The following is a 17,949-nucleotide window of genomic DNA, read 5'->3' on the forward strand; positions in this document are numbered from 1 at the left end:
ACTATGATAAATGCTCAGAAACTATAAAATAGAATATGTTTGATTAACTGATAGTTTTTGACCTGTATTCTTATGAACAACTAAGTGAGCTAAATGTGGAACTAAGATCATCACCAATATGGTCATCTGAATGAAAGATATTCAAACATTTGAACTTTTTATGCTGTCCAGTTAGGTAGACAAGTCCAATGTAAACCCTAAGTATCTTCTTTTGATTAGGAAGATAAGATAAATACAGGCTATGATAAAAACCACAGTACTCATAATTTAGTAGATCAAACAGCAGAAATAGAAATAAATGGGAGATTCTAGAAAGCAGACTGTAAAGCAATATGGAAATTAGGTCTGAAAGTCAGATCTATATAGTGCCATTCTCTCACTTGGTCCTCAGTCCTTAAAACGGGCCAAATTCCTATATTACCTTCTGTGCTTTAGATACAGAAACCATCCATTATTGAATTTTTGGTTGGGAAGGTCTCTATGTAAGTATCACTTATAAAGTAGGAAAGATAGATAGGAAGAAGGAAAAGTACAGAAAGCTTGGGGCATACTGTGCGGATCTGAAGATGTTATAAATAGGTATTTAGAATCAGAAGTTATGTTCTAGTACTTTTTTCTACCAAATGCCAAACACACTGATACCATTTCTCCTATTTCAAGTCAAGGCAGCATATCTCCAGAGCTTATTTCTTTTGAGAGCATACATCCTACCATGTGGAATTGTGGTCTGGAAAGGGCGACTTGGACTTTTCAGGTTCCATAAAGTCAAGCTACCATCTGAATGGCTGCACATGAATTGTTTGCCTTCATGATGCCAGTCAATTGAGTGAATAGCCTAATGAGACAACAGTTAAAAACAAGTAGAGGGGGGAAAAAGTCAATATGTCATATTTTATTTATTCCAAAAGAAAAACATTCTGACATAAAGTTATTATGGCAATAACAGTTAAGAAATGTATAATTTTTCTGACCCAGATTATTCTATCTTTGGCTTCAATTCTGTATAAAATTATAAAAAGCTACAGAAACTCATCTCTGGAGAATAAGAAAAGTTAAGTAAATTTGTAATATCATTAGATCCAAGAACTTTTTGTTGTGAATTATATGTCCTCCCTGCATCCTATAATGCTTCTTTGAAAAGGAATTCATATAGAAGTAAAAGCAAGCTTATAAGAAGATAATTTCTGATAAGGGAGAGGCCTAATTCCACTTAAAGTAGACAATTTAAAAAATAATTTACATAAGTGCTACCATCTGAGGGCTCACCTTGTGCCAGACCCCATGGTAAACACTTTTTTACATTATTTCATTTAATCCTATAAAACAAGTAGTATTTTTCCAAATTACACATGGTGAAATGGGCCTAAGAAAATGGAAATTCTTGCTCATGTCATAACTCAAAGCCAAGATCTAAGTACAAAACCCATATTCTCAATCACTGTACCATACTGCCTCTAAATTATACTATTTAAATTGACTTAAAGCAGGTGAAGTTTAAAATATTTTTTATATTTACAGGTTCACTCTGTAGATGTGAATTAAAGAAAAGAAAAACACAATTATTCCATTTTCCTGAATTGTTTTATTCCCATAGTAGCACAGTGTCTTACATAAAATAGGTACTCATTAAAATATCTATTGAATGACTAAGTAATGTCATCACATAGTTTCAGTCTTGGTATTCTTTCTAAGTTAATAAAGTATATCCATATATATACAACTTGGGTAATGTGCTAAGCAAAATGAGAGAAGCTCTAGTAGACATAAAAGCGGAATAGATGTATGTAACGTGATTCTTTCCTTAAAGGGATTTAAAAATCTACAAGATAGAGAATACTAATATAAATAAGTATAAGTAATACTTGTCATTTGGAACTTGTAACATTAAATTATATATGTGTGTGTATTTTAACCTGTTATATATATACTGAATTAAGATGTTTAGAATTTCCAAACAATAAGTATTATTATAGTTACAGATAATTGATGACTAGGGTAATCATTAGGCATATCAAAAAAAAAACATAATATGATCTGTACCTCAAGATAAATAAGATTTGCTTAAGTGAAAAAGATAAATGAAAAACCCTGGACTTATGTTTTCTCTCACCCTGGTCTTCATTACTAGGCAGGGAAGACTTCTTTTTGCCATGGTTCAGTAGAGGCATGAAGAGGGAAAAAACACTCTGTCTTCTCTGCTTATTTCTTCTCATTTTTGTATGTAGGTGGCTCAAGGGAAATGTCACTTTTTGCCTCTTCTACATGTTAACTTGGATGAGCCTCAGTCAACTTAAAGTTCTCTCAGACTGCTTGGCTGCAAATAATGGGGGCAGAGAAGGCATCCCCAGCTCTAACCCTTCTTCCTATCCCACTGATTTTTCTACCTGGTGGAGAAGATAGATGTAAAAATAACAGGTACAACACGAAACCAAAGTGAATAATGTAAGAGAAGTACATTTGTTGTACAAAAGAGTAGACATACAAAATGAACTTCTTATTAGAGAAGAGGATGTCAAATATTGCATTATTGAGGAGCTGGCATTTGAACTGACAATGGATAAGTATTTCATTTTCATTTATTGATTATAGCCTTCTCCTTTCTTTAAAAAGAACCTTAAGGGTTTATTGAGAAACCAAATATAATACAACTAATTCAAAAAGAATTTTGAAAGATAAAAAACACAATATGGAAGATAAAACACTAGCCAGTTTGGTCAACTCAGTGGCTGTGATTTACTTTGAAAACTGAAAACAAAAAAGAAAAAGGAAACCCAAAAAGCTGGATTACAGTCTGAAAAAGGGAAAAATAGCAGCTACTCAAGGAATTAAAACGTTATCCTCACGTGAAACTCTGAGGAATTTCTCTGTGAGAGATTACTTAAGAAATATTGATGTAATTAAACAAAAATTCACAGTTAATGTGGAAGTAGACTTCATTTATTTATTTCTAAAAAATGACCTTGGATTTATAAAACAAAACTGCCAAATGATCAATGGCTATTCATCAAGAAGCCAGTTAGTTCAAATAGCTTTACAGTGACTAAAAAATTAATTGGACTTTGATATACAGAAGAGGAAAGAAGGGAATTCATGATAAGGAATTAGAGCAAAGGCTTGGAGGTAGGAAATAAATGGTATGTTTAGGAGATAGTGAGTAGTATGTCCGACATGTGAGGAATGTACAGAAGAATGCAGTACATTAAACTAAAGGAAAAAGCACCATGGCCTTAAATCTCATGTCAAGGAATAAAGAATTTGTACTGTTGACCATTAAGAGCCATTCAAAGGTTCTGAGAGAATTACATGATCTTACTGTGTCTTAAATGATTATCTTATTAGTGAAAGTTCTACTGAAAGGTAAGATATCAGAGTAAATCTGATTAGTTAAAAGGCCATTATAGTCTTCCAGGAAAAAGATAACAACCTAAACTAGCACACTGAATGTGGGAATGAAAAAAGAAGAAATAAATGAGAAATAATATCAAAACAAAATCAAGACTACAAAATCAAGAAATAATATGAAAACAAAATCAAGATATATGAAAAAGAAGAAAGGGCCAAATATGACTTTGATAATTCTAAACTGAAATAACTTATTAAAACTTAAAAACTGAAAAAGAGAACATAGAAAGAAATTTAGGTCTTTAAATATAAATTCAGTGCCAATGGGATATTTATATGGAATTATCTAACAGAGTGTTAGATATTTTGATCTCGAGTTTAGGAGAAAGGTAATAAGGGCTAGAGATATATAGATTTTAAATTTATTAGCATAAAGGTAGTATTTGAAATAATGAGAGATATGAACATAAATGTAAATTGAAAGAGAAACATAGAATCTTCAGTATAATTTTAAGGAAAGAATCAAAGATGGAAAGGGAGGGGTGAAAAATGAGCTAGAAAGATACAGATAAGGGAAGAAACCATTTTAAGAAAGAGGCTGATGTAAAGGTATAGCTTTAGTGAGGAACTTAAAAGACTACAAAGGAGGTCACCATCTATTTGAGGAGATAATTGTTGGTTTATGAGAAATCTCTTCAGATAAGTATTATGAATTATTTCTAAATATGAGAAGTAAAGTGCTGAAGAAAAATTTTAAAGTTTGGCAGTAAAATTAGTATATAGCTATTGCTATTAAAATGATAGGACATATAATCATGCATTAAAGTAAACATGATTTATATTTACAGAGATGTGCATATATATATGTTTCATATAAATCAATAGTTAAAGTGATTTCTAGGAACGAAGTACATATAGTACTCTACTGACTTACTTAAATATTATAATCCTTATTGAAACATTTCATTGCAAAATTAGTTTTTCTTACGTTTTAAGGTTAGAAACCTTCCTCCCACACTTTTTAAGGCCACAGGAAAACTAGCCAATTCTGCATTTTCCTCTGGGTATTCCTTTTTAGCTGGTCTACTCTAGTTCCAACTGGCAAAATACCCAGATGGTATTTGGACTCTTATCTAACTGTTGATCTCCAAAAAGGAAGCAGTCTCCATCCTCATCTTTATATTTTGTGTATTTAACAAAAGGAATATCATAGCTTAACTCCCTAGGGTCTTCTTTCCTTATGATTCAAGATGCCCTGGAAGTTGATCATGAACCGGATAATTGAATAACATCACTACCAGAGTATTTTTCACCAATTATGACCAAATTACCTAGCTGTTATATTATTTACTTCTGAACTCTGTCACTATGTCAACTATCTTGTATATAACATAAAATCTTAGTTCGACAGAACCACTAACGTACAACTTGAGGTAGGGGAATGGAAGTATGGGATAGCTGAAGGGTTAAGTTTGTAAGCACTAAAATTTTTAAATTTAACTGTTATGAGGGGATCATAGGGAGCACACAAAGGAGTATTCTAAAAGAAATGTGTGTGTGTGTGTATTTTAAAATTTCTTTTTCAATTTACCTCATATTGTCTTAAATTCTATGGTACTCTTCCCATATAAGCGTGAATGAAACCAGACAGCAATTTTTGACCTATATTTTCTTCCTACCTCTCTCTACCCTACCATTTAAAAACCTTAATTGAGAGCATAGATGATCACCTTTATTTCCACAGCTATAAGAGGTAATCCTCTTTCTTACCTTTCCCCAGCCTCTCTTCACATTAACTTCCTCTGAGTGGGAAAATAATAAATGGACTATAATCAATCTTAGGACAACCAAAATATCAGTTCTGAGACTATTCCTGATAAACTGAAGTTTATTGCTTTCTCTAAATGAAAACCTAATCAAGTTCCAACTATGTGCAATAAAACATACTTCAAGATTTTATTGATTCTTAGTATTAGAATTATAAAAATCTCTTCAAGAAGGCAAGTTTAGAAGATAAGGCCTTTCAAACTGACCATTTAAACTTTCTGCACAGAAAATAATTTTCTAAGGAAGGTACAGTGTCTCTTTAGAGATCTTAAGAACAATGAGGCAAGACATATCCATGGAACCTAAAGGAAGAAAAAGGATAGATAACAGGTACTAACATGTAAAATGATGCCAAAAAGGCCCCAAATAGTCAGTCAAGGCAGAATTTCCACTCAGAAGAGCACCCCAGAATTGGAACATGTGCAAATACCAACAGGTAGTGTGAGGCATTGGGTCAGAACTGGGCAGTTTTCTGATGATAAAAAATTGGTAATTTTCCAAATTTAAAAGGAAAAACCAGGCATATAGTCACAAAACTCTTTCAAATATTTCAGTTGAAAACACTTACCTCATCATAATAAACTCTCAGTTCTGCTCTTTTACATTTCAAGTCCCAGAATACTACAGTTCCATTTTCATAACCTATTAGTAGCTGGAAAAAAGAACAATCATTTTTGTAATTCTAACATTAACCTGCTTTAAATAAAGTTTAATGTTGATACAATAAAGTCATACTATAATATACAACTTTGTTCAGAGTAACAGTTTTTCCAGAATCTGAACATAGGTTTCCTACTTTTAAAAAACTTGGCAAATAAACTCCACCCCAATATAAACACTTACAAATGAAATCTGCCCTATTCCAAAGAGAAATTGAGGAAACGTGTAAACTTATATGACACAATAAATAAGAAAATTGAAACCAAAGAAAAATGGGATAAGAAATGAAGATGATATAAAGAACGAAATGGTATAAGTTTAATAACCATGTATATGCCATTCAGTTCTATGCACTTGAAAAGTGTGACCATAAATTTGGCTTCAAATTTCTTTTCTTTTTTTTTTCTTTTGGTATCATTAATCTACAAGTACATGAGCAACATTATGGTTACTAGACCTCCCTCATCATCAATTCCCTACCACATACCCCACTACAGCCACTGTCCATCAGTGTAGTAAGATGCTACAGATTCACTACTTGTATTCTCTGTGTTGTACAGCCCTCCTCGTACCCCCACACACATTATGTCTGCTCTTTGTAATGCCCCTTTCCTCCCCTTGTCCCCCACTTTGCACCCACCCTCCCCAGTCCCTTTCCCTTTGGTAACTGTTAGTTCATTTTTCGGTTCTGTGAGTCTGCTGCTGTTTTATTCCTTCAGTTTTTTTCTTTGTTCTTATACTTCACATATGAGTGAAATCATTTGATACTTGTCTTTTTCCGCCTGACTTATTTCATTGAGCATAATACCCTCTAGCTCCATCCATGTTGTGACAAATGGTAGGATTTGTTTTCTTCTTATGGCTGAATAATACTCCATTGTGTATATGTACCACATCTTCTTTATCCATTCATCTACTGATGGACACTTAGGTTGCTTCCATTTCTTGGCTACTGAAAATAATGCTGCAATAAACATAGGGGTACACATGTCTTTTTCAAACTGGGCTGCTGCATTCTTAGGGTAAATTCCTAGAAGTGGAATTCCTGGGTCAAATGGTATTTCTATTTTGAGTTTTTTGAGGAAGCTCCATATTGCTTTCCACAATGGTTGAACTAATTTACATTCCCACCAGCAGTGTAGGAGGGTTCCCCTTTCTCTGCATACTCGCCAAAATGTGTTGTTATTTGTCTTTTAGATGTTGGCCATGTAACTGATATAAGGTAATATCTTATTGTGGTTTTAATTTGCATTTCTGTGATGACTAGCAGTGTGGAGCATCTTTTCATGTGTCTGTTGGCCATCTGAATTTCTTTGGAGAAGTGTCTGTTCAGATCCTCTGCCAATTTTTTAATTGGATTATTGATTTTTGTTTGTTGAGGTGCGTGAGCTCTTCATATATTTTGGATGTCAATCCTTTATCGGATATGTCGTTTATGAATATATTCTCCAATACCATAGGATGTCTTTCTGTTCTATTGATGATGTTCTTTGCTGTACAGAAGCTTTTCAGCTTGAAATAGACCCACCTGTTTATTTTTGCTTTTGTTTCCCTTGCCCGGGGAGATATGTTCATGAAGAAGCCGATCATGTTTATGTCCATGAGATTTTTGACTATGTTTTCTTCTAAGAGTTTCATGGGTTCATGACTTACATTCAGGTCTTTGATCCATTTTGAATTTACTTTTGTGTTTGGGGTTAGACAATGATCCAGTTTCATTCTCTTACATGTAGCTGTCCAGTTTTGCCAACACCAGTTGTTGAAGAAGCTGTCATTTCCCCATTGTATATCCATGGCTCCTTTATCGTATATTAGGTTGTCCATATATGTTTGGGTTAATATCTGGACTCTCTATTCTGTTCCACTGGTCTGTGGGTCTGTTCTTGTGCCAGTACCAAATTGTCTTGATTACTGTGGCTTTGTAGTAGAGCTTGAAGTTGGGAAGCAAGATACTGCCTGCTTTATTCTTCCTTCTCAGGATTGCTGTATCTATTCGGGGTCTTATGTGGTTCCATATGAATTGTAGACCTATTTGTTCCAGTTTTTTTGAGGAATGATTTTGGTATTTTGATAGAAATTGCATTGAATCTGCAGATTGCTTTAGGCAGGATGGCCATTTTGACAATATTAATTCTTCCTAGCCAAGAGCATGGGTTAAATTTCCATTTGTTAGTGTCTTCCTTAATTTCTCTCAGGAGTGTCTTATAGTTTTCAGGGTATAGGTCTTTCATTTCCTTGGTTAGGTTTATTCCTAGGTATTTTATTCTTTTTGATACAATTGTGAACGGAACTGTTTTCTTGATTTCTCTTTCTGTTAGCTCATCGTTAGTGCATAGGACAGTAACAGATTTCTGTGTATTACTTTTGTATCCTGGAACTTTGCCGAATTCAGATATTAGTTCTAGTAGTTTTGGAGTGGAGTCTTTAGGGTTTTTTATGTACAATATCATGTCATCTGCAAATAGTGACAGTTTGATTTCTTCTTTACCTATCTGGATGCTTTGTATTTATTTGTTTGTCTGATTGCTGTGGCTAGGACCTCCAGTACTATGTTGAATAACAGTGGGGAGAGTGGGCATCCCTGTCTTGTTCCCAATCTTAGGTGAAAAGCTTTCAGCTTCTCGCTGTTAAGTATGATGTTGTCTGTGGGTTTGTCATATATAGCCTTTGTTATGTTGAGGTACTTGCCCTCTATACCCATTTTGTTAAGAGTTTTTATCATGAATGGATGTTGAATTTTGTTGAATGCTCTTTCAGCATCTATGGTGATGATCATGTGGTTTTTGTCCTTCTTTTTGTTGATGTGGTGGATGATGTTGATGGATTTTTGAATGTTGTACCATCCTTGCATCCCTGGGATTAATCCCACTTGATCATGGCATATGATCCTCTTGATGTATTTTTGAAGTCGGTTTGCTAATATTTTGTTGAGTATTTTTGCATCTATGTTCATCAGGGCTATTGGTCTGTAATTTTCTTTTTTGGTGGGGTCTTTGCCTGGTTTTGGTATTAGGCTTCACATTTCTTTATATCAAATCCTATTTTTGTCTGATTATATCAGCCTTGGTGATTTATGAACCCTTAGAAGCTCACAAAGTTATTCTAGACATTCACATCATTAAAAATAGTTGATATTTGTTTATAAATCAGTAAATAAGACAAGTAAAATTTATGTTCTTCATTTTAAAACAAATATGTGAGAACAGAATGATTATTAGATCATGTTCAAGATTCATTCATTCAGCTAAAAATTGCTAGCCATGCTGATAGTTTTACTACAATATGATTCTGAGTTATTATTTTTAGTTACATTTTGTTAAATTTAGTCTATCATTGGCTTAAAAAACAAGGATAAAAATAGGCCAATGTTCAAATAATAATTAATAATAACACTAATAATAATAATAATTTCCCATGAATTTGCCTCACAATGATTTTCTTGAAATCCTTAAGTAGTATTCCTCTGATGAAAATTCTTATATAGCACATAAAGATGTTTCAATAATTCCAAAAAACCAATGGCCAAAAAACATAAAATATAGTAGTGGTTATAAGTTATTCTTATATAACATTCTGATATCTAATCATTTACCTCAGCATTTCCTAACAGAACACAAAAAAATAACAAAAATAAACCACCTAGTAGTTTTAACAGGAAATTTTAAAATTTCAAAATCTAGATCATGAAAGCAATGTATACTTATTTTTGAAGCGATAACATATATTTAAATGTTTATCCTGAACCACACACAATGAATTTTAAAATGGATTATACAAAATAATTGAGCTTCTTAAGTGGGCATATGTAGAGATTGGTGGGATGAAGAGGCTGCAGAAGGGCTGAATTGGCTGAGAAGCAGTGTCTCTGAGCAGAAGTGAGTGGATGGGGTCTAGGCCTTCCTCCAGAACAGAGGGTAGTAATGCAGAAGGTGGGTGATTTGGGGATTTCTGCTTGTGTCCCCATCTTGGGAGCAGTGTCTGGAAGCTCTGAAAGGCACTCAATGCAATGTTGTAGTTAAGAGTAATGCTGTGGTTAAGTGTGCAGGCCCTGGAGTAGGCAACTTGGGTTCCTATTCTGGCAGCCTAGCTTAAGAGTCATGTGGTCTTGGGCAAGTTGCTTAACCACTAGGTATCTTAATTTCCTCATCTGTCTAGTGAGGGTTAATAATAGACCTTAACTGCACAGCATCATTATAAGAATTAAAGAAATACATATATGTATTAAAGCAGAGCCTCAGACACACACACACACACACACACACACACACACACACACACACACACACAAATTGAGCTTCTTTATATACAAAATTGAAATAAAGTAAATGGCATGACTTGCTAAATCTAAAAGGTCAAAATTAAGTGTAACCTGTAAAGAATATTTATTAAAAGTTATACAAAGTCATATATACTTTACTAGGATGCGTTTTAATTTCAACCTTTTTTACATGCCAGAGAAAGTGATGAACCATTAAATGAATTCCTACCTATAGAATGTATGAGAAAAAATTTCTATAGAGTGTATGGAAAGGAGTTTTCAAGTTTTTAAATCTAAAAAGTTTGGAAAAAGTTTCTGACTTCAAAAAATGAATAATATAACCTTTCAAAATTTAAGCCCCAAGTTGTAATGAAATAACATTTTAGAATGTTATATTTTTTCATAAAACATCTGATAGTTCTTTTGTTTATAAAATTACTAGCAATAACCTCAGTAAATCACAAAATACAAACCTCAAAATGCCATAAATTATGGAGCTAACAAGATTATAATATAGTAAGAATGAAAAGATATTAGAATCACTTAGAGAAACGAGAAAGAGAAAACCAACTCCTGACATCTAGGAGACATCAGTCAAGGCCACTCTGTAACCATGATGAGACAAAAAAAAGTTCACTCTGCAATCACTTGTGACTATACCAAAACATGAACACTGTTTAAGCCACAAACATATTTTATATATATATTATATGTGTAATTTTATATAGTTACATATCTTTAAATAATTATATGTGTACTTAAAATTTTTTAAATATATTTCTCACAACAGAATGTAAGTACCATAAAGGCAAAAAAAGTAGGGTGACTTCGCTACTGTATCATGAAGACCTGAAACAGTATCTGAAGAAAACAAGTATCTTATAAATACATTAAATTAATTATTAAATATCAAAGACTCAAAAGCACAGATACTATGCTCCCTAAAATCTGTGGAATAAAATCATAGATACTATGCTCCCTAAAAACCATAAAATAAAATTAGAAGTCATTGACAGAAATATTTTGGAAACTAAAAAATATACTTCTAAGTCATTATCATCAAAGAAGACCATAATTTCTGTTCCTTGTATACACTGTTGTTATTTTTACCTTAAGTATAGAGGCTAAATATGGGAGAAATGTAGAGACAAATAAAAGCTTTGGGTAATGTTTTCTTCCAGGAAGGATGTTTCATTTTTTGTCATGCAATTAGACTAAGGCACATCAACTTCACCAGAAAAAGGATTCAGATAATGTTAAAAAGGGTGTAGGTCATTTAAAGGCTGGTATATTTCCAGTTCAACCTTATTTGTAGGGTGTATCCCTTTGGGGCCATACTGAAAGCTTGGAGTCATTACCAGACAGGTTCATTTTGGGCTTGCCCTGAAGTCCTTTTTTTATCTCTATTACCCTCTTACCCCATGAAACTGAAGAAAACTTTGCTTAGCTTCTCAGCTAATAACTTTGTTTAGTTACTCAATAATAGCCATTCTTTTAAAATAGGTAAGTACCCAGAGAAGAAATGCAGTGCAAAATATTTGGTGGGTCACTCCCCTGGGTTTCTTTCTCTGGGACCTAGGGTCTACAAATCTTCACTGACTTGGTAACTCTCTGGTGCCTTCAGATTTTCAAAAATATTTTGCTTAGATTTTGTACTTTTCCCAGTGTAAGGGCTTAGGGCTTATCTGCAATAAGGTAGTCTGACATTATCAAAAGTGGGAATACTGCGGATGTTAAACTTTATTCAAAGACATTTTCAGCATCAATAGAGATGATTGTAAATTTTTTTTGTAGATCTGCTAACAACATAAAGTATATTGATGGATTTTCTCATAGTATCTATCCCTGCATTCCAGGAATAAAATACAACTTGTCAGTGTTGTTTCTGAATATGCTGTTGGAATCTACTGATATTTTATTTAAGACTTTTCCATTGATACTGATAATGTTCACTATATCCATCCATGTTTTTCTTTTTGTGCAACCTTTATCAAGATTAGTTGTCGCTCAAATAAAAGCAATTAATATATTTTCCTTTTTTAAAACTAAACTCAGACAGGGATTGGTAAACTTATTTTGCAAAGGGCCAGACAGTGGATACTTCAAGCTTTTAGACAACACAGTCTGCCCAACAACAACAAAAACCCTTATTTAAATTAACAGAAGGCAGGGAGCCAGGATGGCGGCGTGAGTAGAGCAGTGGAACTCTCCTCCCAAAACCAAATAGAATTATGAAAATATAATAAAGACAACTCTTCCTAAAATAGAGACCAGAGGACATAGGACAACATCCAGACCACATCCACACCTGCGAGAACCCAGCACCTCACGAAGGAGGTAAGATACGAGCCCCGGCCCGGCGGGACCCGAGCAACCCTCCGCCCGGCTCCGGGCGGGTGGAAAGAAAATGGAGCGGTTTTTTTTTCTTTTTTGGCTAATGCTTTATGGAAGCCTTAAAGGGACAGGGACCCTAATACCAGGGAAACAGGGCAGTAAGACCGGTGAGCAGGCACCTGAGACCGGCGCCTGAGGACAAAGAATATCGCGCATTTTTCCCTTTTTTTTTTTGCAACTGCTTTTTGGAAGCCTTAAAGGGATAGGGACCCCAATACTAGGGAAACAGGGCAGCAAGACCGCTGAGCAGGTGCCTGAGACCAACGCCTGAGGACAAAGAAAATCGCGTGTTTTTCCCTTTTATTTTGGTGAGTGATTTTTGGAAGCCTTAAAGGGACAGGGACCCCAATACTAGGGAAACAGGGCAGCAAGACCGGTGAGCAGGTGCCTGAGACTGGCGCCTGAGAACAAAGAAAATCGCGCGTTTTTCCCTTTTTTTTTTTGGCAAGTGCTTTTTGGAAGCCTAAAAGGGACAGGGACCCCAATACTAGGGTAACAGGGCAGCAAGACTAGTGAGCGGGTGCCTGAGACTGGCGCCTGAGGACAAAGAATATCATGCGTTTTTCCCTTTTTTTTTTGGCGAATGCTTTTTGGAAGCCTTAAAGGGACAGGGACCCCAATACTAGGGAAACAGGGCAGCAAGACCGGTGAGCAGGTGCCAGAGACCGGTGCCTGAGGACAAAGAAAATCACGCATTTTTCCCCTTTTTTTTGGCGAGTGCTTTTTGGAAGCCTTAAGGGGACAGGGACCCCAATACTAGGGAAACAGGGAAGCAAGACCTGTGAGCAGGTGCCTGAGACCAGTGCCTGAGGACAAACAATATCGCGCATTTCTCCTTTTTCTTATTTTTCTTTTTTTGGCGGTGTTTTTTGGAAGCCTTAAAGGGACAGCTACCCCAATAACAGGGAAACAAGGCAGCAAGACCGGTGAGCAGGTGCCTGAGATTGGCGCCTGAGGACAAAGAAAATTGCGCGTATTTTCCTTTTTTTTTTTTTGGAAGTCTTAAAGGGGCAAGACAAGACACTTAGCCCAGAGGCAGGGAATCTGGGGATCTCTGGGCACTCTAACCCCCTGGGCAACAGGGAGCACAGAGGCCCATTACGGAGATAAATAGCCTCCCGGCCGCTCCCCCTCCAATGGGGCTCCACCATTTTGGAGGAGCAGCCCCAGCCAGGCCATGCCCACGGCAACAGCGGAGATAAACTCCATAGCAACCGGGCAGGTAGCAGAAGCCCTGTCTGTGCACAGCTGCCAAGCATAAGACACTAGAGGTTGCTATTCTCCCAGGAGAGGAAGGCCACAAACCAACAAGAAGGAAAGCTCTTCCAGCTGTCACTCGTACCAGCTCTGCAAACTATCCCTATCACCATGAAAAGGCAAAACTACAGGCAGACAAAGATCACAGAGACAATACCTGAGAAGGAGACAGACCTAACCAGTCCCCCTGAAAAAGAATTCAAAATAAAAATTATGAACATGCTGACAGAGATGCAGAGAAAAATGCAAGAGCAATGGGAGGAGATGCAGAGAAAAATGCAAGAGCAATGGGATGAAGTCCGGAGGGAGATCACAGATGTCAGGAAGGAGATCACAGAAGTGAAACAATCCCTGGAAGGATTTATAAGCAGAACGGATAAGAGGCAAGAGGCCATTGAAGGAATAGAAACCAGAGAACAGGAACGTATAGAAGCTGACATAGAGAGAGATAAAAGAATCTCCAGGAACGAAACAACACAAACAATTATGTGACCAATCCAAAAGGAATAATATTCGTATTATAGGGGTGCCAGAAGAAGAAGAAAGAGGAAAAGGGATGCAAAGTCTCTTTGAATAAATAATTGCTGAAAAGTTCCCCAAACTGGGGGAGGAAATAATCGAACAGACCATGGAAATTCACAGAACCCCCAACAGAAAAGATCCAAGGAGGACAACACCAAGACACATAATAATTAAAATGGTAAGGATCAAGGACAAGGAAAGAGTTTTAAAGGCAGCTAGAGAGAAAAAGGTCACCTATAAAGGAAAACCCATCAGGCTAACATCAGACTTCTCAACAGAAACCCTACAGGCCAGAAGAGAATGGCATAATATATTTAATGCAATGAAACAGAAGGGCCTTGAAGCAAGGACACTGTATCCAGCACGACTATCATTTAAATATGATGGCGGGATTAAACAATTCCCAGACATGCAAAAGCTGAGGGAATTTGCTTCCCACAAACCACCTCTACAGGGCATCTTACAGGGACTGCTCTAGATGGGAGCACTCCTAAAAAGAGCACAGAAAAAAACATACAACATATGAAGAATGGAGGAGGAGGAATAAGAAGGGAGAGAAGAAAAGAATCTCCACACAGTGTATATAACAGCTCAATAAGAGAGCTAAGTTAGGCAGTAAGACATTAAAGAAGCTAACCTTGAACCTTTGGTAACCACGAATCTAAAGCCTGCAATGGCAATAAGTACATATCTCTCAATAGTCACCCTAAATGTAAATGGAATTAATGCACCAATCAAAAGACACAGAGTAATAGAATGGATAAAAAAGCAAGACCCATCAATATGCTGCTTACAAGAAACTCACCTCAAACCTGAAGACAAGGACAGACTAAAAGTTAAAGGATGGAAAAACATATTTCAGGCAAACAACAGTGAGAAGAAAGCAGGGGTTGCAGTACTAATATCAGACAAAATAGACTTCAAAATAAAGAAACTAACAAGAGAGAAAGAAGGACATTACATAATGATAAAGGGCTCAGTCCAACAAGAGGATATAACCATTCTAAATATATATGCACCCAACACAGGAGCACCAGCATTTGTGAAACAAATACTAACAGAATTAAAGGAGGAATTAGAATGCAATGCATTCATTTTCGGAGACTTCAACACATCACTCATCCCAAAGGATAGATCCACCAGGCAAAAAATAAGTAAGAACACACAGGCATTGAACAACACACTAAAACAGATGGACCTAATAGACATCTATAGAACTCTACATCCAAAAGCAACAGGATATACATTCTTCTCAAGTGCACATGGAACATTCTCCAGAATAGACCACATACTAGCTCACAAATAGAGCCTCAGTAAATTCCAAAATATTGAAATTCTACCAACCAATTTTTCAGACCACAAAGGTATAAAACTAAAAATAAATTCTACAAAGAAAACAAAAAGGCTCACAAACACATGGAGGCTTAACAACATGCTTCTAAATAATCAATGGATCAATGAACATATCAAAATAGAGATCAAGGAATATATAGAAACAAATGACAACAACAACACAAAGCCCCAACTTCTGTGGGATGCAGCGAAAGCAGTCTTAAGAGGAAAGTATATAGCGATCCAGGCACACTTGAAGAAGGAAGAACAATCCCAAATGAATAGTCTGACATCACAACTATCAAAACTGGAAAAAGAACAAATGAGGCCTAAAGTCAGCAGAAGGAGGGACATAAAAAAGATCAGAGAAGAAATAAAAATTGAGAAGAATAAAACAATAGAAAAAATCAACAAAACCAAGCGCTGGTTCTTTGAGAAAATAAACGAAATAGATAAGCCTCTAGCCAAACTTATTAAGAGAAAAAGAGAAGCAACACAAATCAACAGAATCAGAAATGAGACAGGAATAATCACGACAGACCCCACAGAAATACAAAGAATTATTAAAGACTACTATGAAAACCTATATGCCAACAAGCTGGAAAATCCAGAAGAAATGGACAACTTCCTAGAAAAATACAACCTCCCAAGACTGACTAAGGAAGAAACACAAAAGTTAAACAAACCAATTATGAGCAAAGAAATTGAAATGGTAATCAAAAAACTATCCAAGAACAAACCCCGGGGCTGGACGGATTTACCTCAGAATTTTATCAGACACACAGAGAAGACATAATACCCATTCTCCTTAAAGTGTTCCAAAAAAACAGAAGAGGAGGGAATACTCCCAAACTCATTCTATGAAGCCAACATCACCCTAATACCAAAACCAGGCAAAGACCCCACCAAAAAAGAAAATTACAGACCAATATCCCTGATGAATGTAGATGCAAAAATACTCAATAAAATATTAGCAAACAGAATTCAAGAGTATATCAAAAGGATCATACACCATGACCAAGTGGGATTCATTCCAGGGATGCAAGGAGGGTACAACATTCGAAAATCCATCAACATCATCCACCACATCAACAAAAAGAAAGACAAAAACCACATGATCATCTCCATAGATGCTGAAAAAGCATTTGACAAAATTCAACATCCATTCATGATAAAAACTCTCAGCAAAATGGGAATAGAGGGCAAGTACCTCAACATAATAAAGGCCATATATGATAAACCCACAGCCAGCATTATACTGAACAGCGAGAAGCTGAAAGCATTTCCTCAGAGATCGGGAACCAGACAGGCATGCCCACTCTCCCCACTGTTATTTAACATAGTACTGGAGGTCCTAGCCACGGCAATCAGACAAAACAAAGAAATATAAGGAATCCAGATTGGTAAAGAAGAAGTTAAACTGTCACTATTTGCAGATGATATAATACTGTACATAAAAAACCCTAAAGACTCCACTCCAAAACTACTAGAACTGATATCGGAATACAGCAAAGTTGCAGGATACAAAATTAACACACAGAAATCTGTAGCTTTCCTATACACTAACAATGAATCAATAGAAAGATAAATCAGGAAAACAATTCCATTCACCATTGCATCAAAAAGAATAAAATACCTAGGAATAAAACTAACCAAAGAAGTGAAAGACTTATACTCTGAAAACTACAAGTCACTCCTAAGAGAAATTAAAGGGGACACTAACAAATGGAAACTCAACCCCTGCTCATGGCTAGGAAGAATTAATATCGTCAAAATGGCCATCCTGCCTAAAGCAATATATAGATTTGATGCAATCCCTATCAAATTCCCAGCAACATTCTTCAATGAATTGGAACAAATAATTCAAAAATTCATATGGAAACACCAAAGACCCTGAATAGCCAAAGCAATCCTGAGAAAGAAGAATAAAGTAGGGGGGATCTCACTCCCCATCTTCAAGCTCTACTACAAAGCCATAGTAATCAAGACAATTCGGTACTGGCACAAGAACAGAGCCACAGACCAGTGGAACAGATTAGAGACTCCAGAAATCAATACAAACATATATGGTCAATTAATATTTGATAAAGGAGCCATGGACATACAATGGCAAAATGACAGTCTCTTCAACAGATGGTGCTGGCAAAACTGGACAGCTACATGTAGGAGAATGAAACTGCACCATTGTCTAACCCAATATACAAAGGTAAACTCAAAATGGATCAAAGACCTGAATTTAAGTCATGAAACCATTAAACTCTTGGAAAAAAACATAGGCAAAAACCTCTTAGACATAAACTTGAGTGACCTCTTCTTGAACATATATCCCCGGGCAAGGAAAACAACAGCAAAAATGA

The 17,949-nt window shown here is 35.8% G+C and overlaps 1 protein-coding gene across 11 annotated transcripts in view; it reads right to left on the reverse strand.

Annotated features, from left to right (window-relative positions):
- Window positions 1-17,949, reverse strand: part of STXBP5L (syntaxin binding protein 5L) — a 415,289-nt gene that overhangs the window by 218,998 nt on the left and 178,342 nt on the right. For all 11 annotated transcript variants that reach the window (XM_073231573.1, XM_037013174.2, XM_073231576.1 and 8 more), the window contains exons 8-9: window positions 5,738-5,821; window positions 712-835 (exon numbers count right to left, since the gene is read on the reverse strand). In XM_073231573.1, coding sequence (XP_073087674.1) covers window positions 712-835; window positions 5,738-5,821 — 208 coding nt within the window. The remainder of the gene's footprint in view (window positions 1-711; window positions 836-5,737; window positions 5,822-17,949) is intronic.

The sequence above is a fragment of the Manis javanica genome, chromosome 3 (genome assembly GCF_040802235.1).
Source record: "Manis javanica isolate MJ-LG chromosome 3, MJ_LKY, whole genome shotgun sequence".
Classification (NCBI taxonomy): Eukaryota; Metazoa; Chordata; class Mammalia; order Pholidota; family Manidae; genus Manis; species Manis javanica.